General features: G+C 32.1%; 1 protein-coding gene across 5 annotated transcripts in view; it reads right to left on the bottom strand.

Moving 5' to 3' along the window:
* The window catches only part of LOC118196119 (uncharacterized), a 326,905-nt gene that overhangs the window by 49,026 nt on the left and 265,819 nt on the right, over nucleotides 1-12,060 (bottom strand). For 4 of the 5 annotated variants that reach the window (XM_085808355.1, XM_085808356.1, XM_085808357.1 and 1 more), the window contains one exon: nucleotides 3,022-3,184. In XM_085808355.1, the coding sequence (XP_085664481.1) occupies nucleotides 3,022-3,184 (163 nt within the window). Of the gene's footprint in view, nucleotides 1-3,021; nucleotides 3,185-8,908; nucleotides 9,125-12,060 lie in introns of those variants that run through there. The other variant, XM_085808359.1, reaches the window with a different exon arrangement.

The raw sequence follows: 12,060 nt of genomic DNA, 5'->3' as shown, positions 1-12,060 counted from the left end.
CCCATCATATGTGGATAGCTTCAGAGGTGGACGAGCAGGCATTGGTAAGAATTTAAAATCATCACTCCTGCTCCCTGCCGACGCTACGAATTTCTTTAAAGTATCCATTTCTTTGGCAACTGCAGAAACTCTCTCATCAATTTGTTCTTTTAAAGAAGAAACTCTTTCTTCTATTTCTTCTTTCACCGAAGAAACTCTTTCTTCAATATGTCCAACTTTATTTTCAACTGCGTCAATTCTGCCTTCCATAGCTTCAAATTTATTTTCTATTATGCAAGTATTTCTCTTTTCATTTCTTCTTGACCAGCTTGAACGGCTTTCATTTCGTCCTTAACGGATTCCTGGCCCAATTTCATTTCTTCCTTAATGGATTCCTGGCCCAATTTCATTTCTTCCTTAAATGATGCTTGGCCAGCTTCCATCTTTTCTTGGAATGCAGCAAAACCACTAATGAGCTGTCTCAATTGTTCTTCCATCGCTCTTGTTATTGGCATTCAAATCCCACTTCTGACACCAAAAATTTGTTGCGTGCGTACGGGTTCGTTATGAAATGAATGCACAAGTCCGATGAAAAATGAACAAAAATTTATTATTATCACAACAAAAATGCTTAAATTTTCTCAAATTATCATGCAGTATTACAATATCTCACAGTAGTTTTCTTTTAACTACTCAAATGTCAATAGAACGTAATTCAAAACAGCTAAAGAACGCTAATCCGCGAATTCGCTACAATCAACAACAGTAGTTTTCTAAACAACAACAAACTAAGCAACTACTACAAACTGAGATGTTTTCCTCCTTTTATAAGATTTTAAAATCACGCGCTAGAATTTTCCAGTACTTTCTCGAAATCAAAAAGAGATATTTATTTATTTAATGCACGCGCTCTTGTATTTTCAATTTTCCGGCTTAGCTTTCTTTTAATATTCGTCACGCGCTGCACTGCGCGAGAAATAAAACCATTTAATTTCTAATTGAACTAACATTAGCTTTTTAAATACCAAATTCGTAACAATACTAACTATACATTTTATTACTAGTTTATTAAATGTTGGTAATTCCTTACTGCACCTTAAATATTGTTCTTAGCAAGATTTCGAATTACAAAGTTTCTTAAGATAAGGCACAGAGCTTAATGAAAAAACATTTCTACATTATGGGTGAATGAAATCAGCAAAAATAATATTTTATATGGTGACAGTAAAATAAAAACTCTAATTAGCAAAATATTACATTTTAATAGGTTGTAAAGAAAATTGTTCTCCTTTTTTGAGTAAAATTTGTACTGTCATATTTAATAAATATTTTAAAGAGATCAGCTATGAATTTAATAATGCACGTCGTTTTACTCAACAGCGAACCATTATTCCGCAAAACCAACGTATTTTGCTTTGCATCCGTTCACCAGATTTGCTCTTAGAAGTTCATTAATAGGTATGAAAACCGATTTAATTCTTTCTCGAATACCTCCGAGAGGAAGATGATGATTATGCATTGTGATTTTATGAAATTTGAAACTCTACAGAAGTAAAATGTTAATCATATCAATTTTTATTATAGTCGTATTTTCTGTATCCACCGAACCGATATTCGTAATTTACAAAGAAAGAGGAATGTCTGTAAATTTATGCGGATTAGGCGCCGAAGCCGGTGCAACCTGTGCAATTGCATCGGGCCGCAAAATTTTTAGAACTTATTAGAAGCATAGAACAACAAAATTTAGGAATGGCAAAATCTTTAGAATTTAGGGTAGGCACTGGACAGCAGAATACAGGGCCAGTAAAACTTTTGAGAATTTAGAGAGGCATCAGGCAGCAAAATTTAGGTGTGGTGTGGTGTATTTAATTATGGCAAAGCACACTAGGGCTATCTGCCTAAGGGGAGTGATGCCTTCGTGGAGGACTTTCTAAGGGACACTGGCTCGTATACACGTTACACATGGGGAAAAGCACGTAAACGCCCATACAGCCAGCCCGTTCGTGAGATTCGAACCTCGGACCGAACTACCAGTGTTCAGAGACTTTAACCGCTCGGCCGCTGGTGGGGGCCCAGCAAAATTTAGGACTCGCAGCGTTTGAACCGAGATGCAAAATGCCTAGCGCCGACTTCTACTGCCGATGTTTATTCTCCAGCATAGTGCTATCTAGAAATCCTTCCAATAAAATGCATTTTGTATAGTATATTAACGTAGACCAGTTTCTCACTTTGGTAATAACTGAATATCGATTTTGAAGCTTTTTATACTTCATTGAACTTTCTCAATTCTTTTTTTCATTGCACTCATACGCATCTCTCGTAATTTAAGCTACAAACCTTAAAAACCAAAAACCATTATCTTTGAATCTTTCAACTAACATTAATTTTGGCAACCCTACTATACAGCTTCTATATACAGCATAAAATATAAAAATTTAGTAAATTAAAAAATACCTACTGTTCAATAACCATTATTTACCAAAACTTAGTTATCAAAAGATATCAAAGAAAATTTTGAGACTTTTTGCGATAAAGCAACAATAAATTAAGGAATATATGTAGCTAAACTGATTTCATCAAAAAATTAAGGTTTTACACTTTTTATTATATTTTTGATGATGCCCAAGGTATGCAGATTCTTTTAAATCAGCAGTAATTAAATAATTTCAATGGCATTTATAAATCTGAATTAAAAATTTTTTAGACTATATCAGTTTTTAAATAATTGACAGTTTTGTATGCAAGCAATTTATACATCTAATATTTTTTAACACCGCTACTTTTTTAATTAAAATATCTTATTTGATTTAATAGCATATTATCTGCTAGTGAGGCGAATTTTCCTGTGTTACGCAAAAAGCATGCATACATAATTGAATGATAAGATAAAGCAAAAATAATTAATTAAAAATATCAAAAATAAAATCATACATAACATTTTAATGCTCTAGAGATAGAATAGCTGAAAATGCAAATATTTTAAAAATTAATGATGACAATATGAAAAGATGTTAGTGCAAAAAATAATTATCTTAGGGTTACCTTAAACATATTTTTTATTGAAGTATGACGAACAGATAGAGATGAGCCTCGAGGAACATTAAGCTCCTCACTGTTCAAAACACTTGCATTACTTTCAGGGGAGAAAATGCTGTCATGTGAAACACTTAAACCTATTTTTAAAGGAGAAGTAACCTCACATTTCCTAAAAAAGAATTAAAAAAAGTTAATGAAGTGCATACATAAAAAGAAATTCTATACGTCTCATACACAAATTTCAGCTCTTAAGACTGAAAAATTAGCTCAGTTTTTACATTTTAAATATTGGAATATTTGACAATAAACAGAAAAATAAACTGCATATACAGGATGTTGGAAAAGGTGGCTACAGCTACAACATTCATTTATTTATTAATCGTGGACCCTGACTTTCAATTGATTACACTATTTCAAAGTGAGAAAAGAAAATTTTCTCTTAACATTGTGGGTGAAACATTTTTAACATTGCAGGTTGAAGACACCTTACAGTAAAATTCCAGTTAATAAAATACCCTTGTGCTTTAGTAAGATAACAACAAAAAGTTTCATATCTTTATGTGTTAAATTCACCAAGTGGTTGATTATCGATTATTCCTACCAAGTGTTGGGAACAAAAGCTGCGCATTTAGAAAACTAATGGCTGCGTATTAGATAGATAAAACAGCCTGTAATAAATTTGTAGTGGCTCTGAAGAAATTATTAATTATGCATATAGCTGCTAATTTTGAGTGTAAGGATATAGAGCATTTCGTTTTTCAATTAATTAAAGTATTGTGAATATTTTACCAAATAAGATTTTCGTTTTTCGGTGTGATCACATGATCTCAATATCCTTCAACTCATAGTGTTGAATCAATTTAACAGGAAATAAAAGTTAAGAAAATAAAGACTGAACTCAACTTTCTAAATAATGGTATATAAAATTCTGAGCGTCTAAAATTGGTTATTTTACAGCTACTACAGAATTAAATATTCTTCAGGAAAATTTATAAGCGGAGAATAAATGAGCACAGAATACACTTCTAAACCACGGCTGTTCTAAATCATTTGTTTATGGCAAAGCTTAACGGGAAGGTATGTATATCCACAGTGGAGTTTCTATAGAAAACTAATCTGTATTTTCATCACAGACCAGAAAAATCACAAAATCTCATACAAAATCTCACATAATCTCAACGTCCAACCTCTGGGAATAGAAACCGTGGGGAAATATCAGTGGTTCGGGTTGTAACTACTCGGTCACATATTTGAATTGAGTAGGATTAACATCTTATAGGAAACGTTACATTTTTTAAAATATTTCTGTTGGCTTTTTTGGGAGCAGAATAATTGGTGTTGGAGCCTGAACCCAAAATATTATCATTTTAATTCTAAGTACCACCATTTATAGTTTATTTTAAAATATTTCTTAATCATAAGCAATAAAAAATGAAATTGCTGGATGACTACATAGTTCTACTATACAGAAGTAAAATGAATGGTTACAGCATTCTACATGACCATACAGGCGTCCGAGTTTTGTACAAAATACGTATTTTGAAAGTATTTAAAAAAATAAAAGCTCCAGAGAATACGTAATACTCGTACATTACGAAGAGCTTGTTACATACTTCATATGTTCGTTTGAAATTCTTCAGATTTTGAGCTTTTTATGCTTGAGATATAGTACTATTTCAAATTTGCGACAAAACACTCTATGACATATTTATGCTTCAGAACATTTTCATTGTTATTCAAAATTAATGCTGTAAAATAACTTGATTAAGGATCACGAATTTCCATGAACAATCAAATGTTAATATGACTGCCTTAAAAACAACTAATTTTAGTATCTAGTATTAACCTTTTTCCTAAAGATAATTCTGAACATTTTAATACATCTAAGGATAAATATCCATCTTCTGAAAAATTTATAGAATTTTTATTTAGAATTTTTAGCTTAAAATGATAGTTAATCTTTCAACATCTGAACTCGAATTTTCATAGAATTATGCTCAATGGCCGTTAGCTTAATCTACCCTCACAGCAAATCAACAAGGAAATTTAAAGAGTCAATTGCTAAAGAGAGATAATTTAACTATTTAAACTAATCATAATTTAATGTTTTTATAAATAATTTATCAATATAAGTGTTCTTTCGACATTCTGACGTACTTACTATCGTTCCTGTTCCTTGGGTTTGATTTGGTTTGATTATGGCAAAGCACACTGGGGCTATCTGCCCAACGGAAGGAATGCCTTCGTGAAGGACTTTCTAAAGGAAACTGGCTCCTGTTCCTTGGGATCAGAGCTTGATTATTGCCAAGGTCGATAAGACTCAGGTTTATGGGCCCAAATTTTAAGAGTTCCTGAGTCATCCAGTACATTTCTCATAATAATTTAAGAAAACTAGGTCCTAATCTTGGGTCCTAGTTACTTACTTGGGCCCAATTTTGTCTTAATGTTCTGTTTGAAAGGTGAGTACGCAAATTTGAATCGCAAAATCAAATTAGATTCATCTAATGTTATTTCATATTAGTAGAGTAAAGCTTTCTGACACAATTCCAGCTTCTTTTCATTTGAATTGATTTGCCCTTAGCAGAAGCATCTGTTATGAAACAATTAATCCTTGAGCAGTTAGCAGCCCACATGAGTTCCGAAAAATCCTTCACCAATGGCCGGTGAGCTCGTATGTGACCTGCAAAATTCTTTACTGTCGTCTATGAACCCGTATATATACTATACGTATACAGCTATTCAATAAGCTATATAAAATGATAAAGTGCTCGCTACTAACAATGGATATAGTACACTTAGAAACACAGAACATATCTCCTTTTGCCACCCCTGCTGCGTTCTTATGAAATGCTTTTTTTAAAATAAGCTTTTCCCTCGTAAGTTTTATGTGCTTTGAACTGAGCATTCGCTAATGAAAATTTATATATATCCTACATAAAGGTTTGTGAGATATCACTACATGTATATAGGTATTTTCAGACATTTATTCTTTGACTACAGTGCAGTTTAATATCAATGATAATATAAAAATTTAATAATATAAATAAATGATTTCGTTAGATTTCTTTTTCCAGTTTTAACTTTTAACTTCCTTGTTATTTCAGATACCATATTTCGCACATTCACGCATATATATATATATATATATACTATATATATATATACTATAAAATAAACAGTATTGATTAATTGATTATATTATCTCCTAAGTTTAATTAAAGTAGAATTATTTTAAGGGGTCACACGACCCTTGAATGAGTTGAAAGATGAATTTTTTTACCTTTTTTCAATCTTGTGCAACTTTTTTAATTCTTATCAAAAATACTCAATATTTTGTTCATTATTAATTTAATGTCTATTCTTTAATTAGATGTACTTGAAATTTGAAAATTATAATAAAAATTGTAAAAACAAATGTTAAATTATAAGACATTTTTCACATCTAATTAATCTGTACGCACACTGCGCGCACATGTACAAGAAATGTTTTGTACCAAAATGTTTAATTTTCCTTTTTTTATGCAGAAGAATGTTTGAGAATATAACTGAACTAAAAATATTACACAATTCATGCATTTTTAATTTTTTTATGATATATATATTAAATATAATTTTTTTGCTATATTTTGATTTTTACATACCTTATAAAATTGAAACATTTCATTAAAATACCAAAATTTTAGTTTAATTAATTTAGTGTAACATGATAATACTATGGTACAAATTTCAGAAAGATACATTAAAAAGTTTCTGAAATATCATGCGCGACGCATTAAAAAAATACGTTTTGAGATAAAGACCTGTAAAGTTTGCATCGCTATAAAAATGAGTAACATTGTGACTTAACGAGTCTTAACTCGTACTATTTGGTACCTAATTTGTATTTTATGCTTTTTGTTTGTGTTTTGAATAAAGTTAATGACAGAATATATATTTATAATAAGGAAATTGCATCTGAAAAACAATTAACAATGCATTGTTTAATGAAAGTGATGACACAGTCAACCGTTATCAAGGATACATTATTGCAGATAAAGATATATTTTTCATATACATGAAAGAGAATGCAATGTGCAAACTGTGTTATAAAACTATAAATATTTCTGAGAATAAAAATATATTAATGATCAGTTTCTTGAACAAGATGTTTAAATTTTTGTCGACACACATAACTTATCACAAAATACTATTACTATTCATAATATTTATATACACAAATTAAAAACCTCCAGGTTCATACATTATTCCTTCTTGATCAATTTGCTGATGTTCTAAACTTGTTTTGGATCTTTTCCTTGCTTTTCGTGCTTCTATAGTGTTTTGCATTGCTCTCTCCTTAGCAGTATTTACACGTTTCATATCACTGCGAAGTTGAGATTTTATTGCATTTATACCTGAATGGATACCCATTTGCCTCATGACAGATAGCCTACCCTTTTTGCCCATGTTAAATAAAATTGCTGCTTCATATACAGCAATTTCTGCAATTCGTTTCCCAGATCCAGAAGTTTTCGGACACATCTGCCATATGAGGGAATTAAAAGATTCATTCGGATTCTGAGTGAAGCTACCAAGGCATCGTTTCAAAAGATCTGGACTTGATAAAGCTTTAAAAACAGGTTTTATAACATCCATGACTGAAGATGGCAAAGTCACTTTATGATGAAATTTACCCACTGAGCCATTTGAAACTGCTTGTTGATATTTACACCATGAGTCTGCACCAGCAGGACAAAATGTATGTAACGGTTCAGCATCAGTTGATCTCGTATGAAAATAAACTGCCCAAATACCCTTACGCATTTCATCAACTGACAAAGCATTTGAGCGAATTGCATTTCCATAATATTGAGTCAGCCTATTTATCATGGTGTCTGTCAGTCGTCCTTTGCCTGATAAAGGTTTACCGTCCTCCAGCTTTTTACATCTATAGTCTTGTTTTAGCTTTCTCAGTCGAGTTCCCATTCTTTTTTGTACGTGACCAACACATTCAAGTTTTGAAACAGTTTCATCATCATATGGTTTGCTGTCACGTATAGCAGGGAATGTTCTAGAATCACCATCACCAATATAATTAATATATTTGAGACCTCTTTCAGCTTCTGATCTGTGAAAAATTTTTATCATACCATCGACTTCCATTTTTCCTGAAGAACTGATATGATTTTTCTGACAATTTGGCAAATGTTTCATTTGCCACTCTTCGAAAGCTTTCCCAGATTTTTTTGCTTTCCATAGATCACATCCTTTACAAGTGGACGAGAGAACTTCAACATCTAAAACCTTCCCTGTTTCAGCCCCTATTACAGAACATACTCCAATATGTGAAGTATGTCCTCTCGTTTTCCATGTTCCATCACCACTTACGGTGACAGAATTTGATGCAGTTTTGCATGCCTCTTCTTCTGCAGCAATTTTCATACTTTGAATGGCGACAGTTTTTGAAGCTGCATTTATATGTTTGCAGATTTTGTCATAAGCATTCTGTGTCACAGGTTTACCCAGATCCATTACACCACAAAATGTTTCCAGAGGTTCCAGACCTTGACCAATGCATCGCATAGCATAAACAATTCGTCTGTTTAATTCAGGAACATTTTTGTGTTCACCAATCAACTTTGAATTATTGAATTCTGTTTTAAAACTACACTTTTCACATTTCACAGTAATTGTTGAAAATAATCGGTTTTTCTCTCAGAAATATTGACAGAATTACAGCACAATTTGCACATTACATTCTCTTTCAAAAATGTAAACAATATGTCTTTATCCATTATTATATAGCCATGAAAACGATTCATAATGTCAGTATCACTTTCATTAAATAATGCATTGTTAAGCTTTTTCTCGGATGCACTTTCTACATGTTCAATTTGAGTATTATTGTCATCACCTGATGAAACCAAGCTTTTATCAGAAAGTTCAGATCTGATATTCGTGTAGCGGTTGCCGTGGAAGCGACGTTTTTTAGCTCGCTTCCCAGAAGCTCTTTTATTATTTGCCATCACAAATATAATATATAAATATACTTATTATTGCAGAAAAAAGACTAACGCATCAAAAATTCAATATACACCAAATAAATGCTGCAAACGTCAATACAACTTTGCAGAATCAAACAACGTAGTAATAGCTTACGGAAACACGATGTAAACATTCAGAATAAGTATTAAGTTGAGTAGAATCATTGCTACTGATTGCTGACGAAATAAAAATAAGACTTGTAGGCTAGAATGTAGCAACACTCAGTTATATAACGGCTATGACAGCTGTGAGCAAATGACGTGTCCCTTTAAATGTTTATTTACATACGTGATGAAGGATTCTCGTGTCAGTGACCTTTACGTTTTTAATGATATCTCCTAAACTACACGGAATATTTTAACACGGTTTTTTTTAAAGTGCGCAGAAATGTTCAAACTAAAACATATATGTTTTTCAAAAAATCGATATTTTTGAAGATTTAAAGGTCGTGAGACCCCTTAAAAGTGTGCATCCATACTGGTAAGTTATATTTTGAAAGATGTTTTGAAGTAATTTGAAAGCAAAATGTTAATAATGTTTTAACGGGGACTGGAGTTAAATCATCACGAAGAATAATATTACAATTGTAAAAGTAAAAATTAAAACATGTAATTATTGTCATTGATCGGAAATTAGTTGACTTTTCAAGGGGAACAAACCAACTCCCGTTCAATGATCAATAATTGATAAAAATACGTAAATATGAAAGTGTTTCGTCTTTACTCGAGTTGTAAGTTAAAGCCAAACCGGCAATTCTAGTCAGGCCAAATATTTCCGCGAATAGTTGTTACTCAAAGAACTTATTCTCATGAAGCATTTTAGTCAATTCAATTTGGAGTAAAAATCAATTACTGTAGAGAAATCCTGTAAAACTCGAGTAACCGTCCCCGACACTATCATCTTTATGTATTTGAGTACTATATTATTTGTAGAAATTAAACATTGGAAATTGTCATTATGAAATCGAAATCAAAGTAAAGTTGAAATAAACATAGAAGATTATAAAAAAGATAAATAATGCAAACTTTGCAAAAACAAATCAAAGAGAACATAAAAATAATATAAAAATAAAATAGAAAATAATATAAATAAGATCAGTGAATGTACATGAAGATATAAAGGCCAGAAAGGTATTAAGTAACTTACATTCTTTCTAGTGGGGGAGTTGGCAATGTGTTCTCTTCGTGTCTGACTCAGAAGTGTAGGGTGTCCGAAAATTCTTAGCGGCAGTAGGGGCTTTGAATTATATCAGTCGGTAAGACTTGGGTGAAGAAATTTATGGTAGTTATGGTAGTAATTTATGGTATTTACGGAAGAAATTTTTATCAATTATTGATCATTGAACGGGAGTTGGTTTGTTCCCCTTGAAAAGTCAACTAATTTCCGATCAATGACAATAATTACATGTTTTAATTTTTACTTTTACAATTGTAATATTATTCTTCGTGATGATTTAACTCCAGTCCCCGTTAAAACATTATTAACGTTTTGCTTTCAAATTACTTCAAAACATCTTTCAAAATATAACTTACCAGTATGGATGCACACTTTTAAAATAATTCTACTTTAATTAAACTTAGGAGACAATATATATATTATACACACAAAAATTACCCTGCGTGCGTTTCTCTAGAGCAAATTTGAGTGAACTGACAGTTTGAAAGGTTGTTCACCTTTCGAAAGAAAAAATACCCAGCAAGTGACATTACCTATCTTTTCTTGCACGGATTTGGTTTGGTTTATTTAATTATGGCAAAACACGCGAGGGCTGCCTTCCTAAGATGGGGGGTTACCTTTATGGAGGACTTTCTAAGAGAAACTATCTCGAATCCATATAGCGCACCAGGAATTCGATAACAGCGCCCATGCAGCCAGCCCATTTGCCTGGAATCGAACCCACGTTGATTTGGTTTGGTTTGGTTATTTGATTATGGCAAAACACTCGAGAGCTATCTGCTTAGGGCGAGGGATACCTTTGTGGAAAACTTTCTAACGAGCCCAGTTAAACTAACAGTGTTTAGCGACTTTACCGCTTCGGCATTGATAGGCCTCTCTTGAATAGGAGCATTCAAGATAAAATTTGAATAAATGAATAAATAGTTTCAAAATTATCCTCACTGGCCATTTTTCAGAGTATTTAATGAGAAAAGAATATATATAAAACAACAAGATATTTTTCAGAATAATGATTTTGTCGAATTCATTTTTCTTCAGTGCTTCATATTGAGACGAATTATAGCATATACAGAGCCGGCACTAGGCATTTTGTCGCCGGGCGCAATCTTTGCAGATTCTACCGCCATTAAGTTCTGCTGCGCAGCGCGTGCCACGAATTAAAAAAAAAATTGTTATCCTTAAATTTTGTTGCTCGATGGTTCACTAAATTCTAAAAGTTCTGCCGCCTGGTGCAGCCCCACCGATTTCACCGGCTCTGATGCCGGCCCTAATCATATGATCATCTATACGACTTAAGTTTAAAAAATATGATGCTAGTTTGTGCCATTACGCTTGTGAAGTGAAAGTGGTCCAAGAGAAATCTAAAAATTTTCTTTGAACAAGAAGAAAATTTTCATCTTTGAATTAAAAATTTCGACTATTTCTAACTGAAAGGTATTTAATCTTAAATGTGTTTAATTTAAAAGCTATCATAACAGATGAATACTTCTCTCTCCTTTGGTTAGCTACGTGATGAAACATCTTTCAGAAAGGTACTCTTTCATTTAAAAAACATGAAATAAGTGAATGTAGGGTGATATTATTCAGTTAAATTTCATAGTATTATCAAAAATACCTGGAAAAGTCTTTTTGAAAGAAACATCAGTTCTTTAATTTGCAGTCTTTCAGTCATTTGTTCAACGCAAACATTAGATATGAAGCTAAATAGTTTGAACAAATGAAATGATTGCATTTAGGTAACTTAATTTACTCTTTACTTATAAACAGGAAAATGCTTAAAGGGTCCTAGTGCCAATCGTACTCAGGAATCCAAACAAAACAGCGCCGTTAGGTATTCTTCATTTT

This window comes from Stegodyphus dumicola, chromosome X1 (genome assembly GCF_044657685.1).
Source record: "Stegodyphus dumicola isolate Sdum_Otavi_A_Nest chromosome X1, ASM4465768v1".
NCBI lineage: Eukaryota > Metazoa > Arthropoda > Arachnida > Araneae > Eresidae > Stegodyphus > Stegodyphus dumicola.
This window is presented reverse-complemented; position numbering and strand designations above follow the sequence as displayed.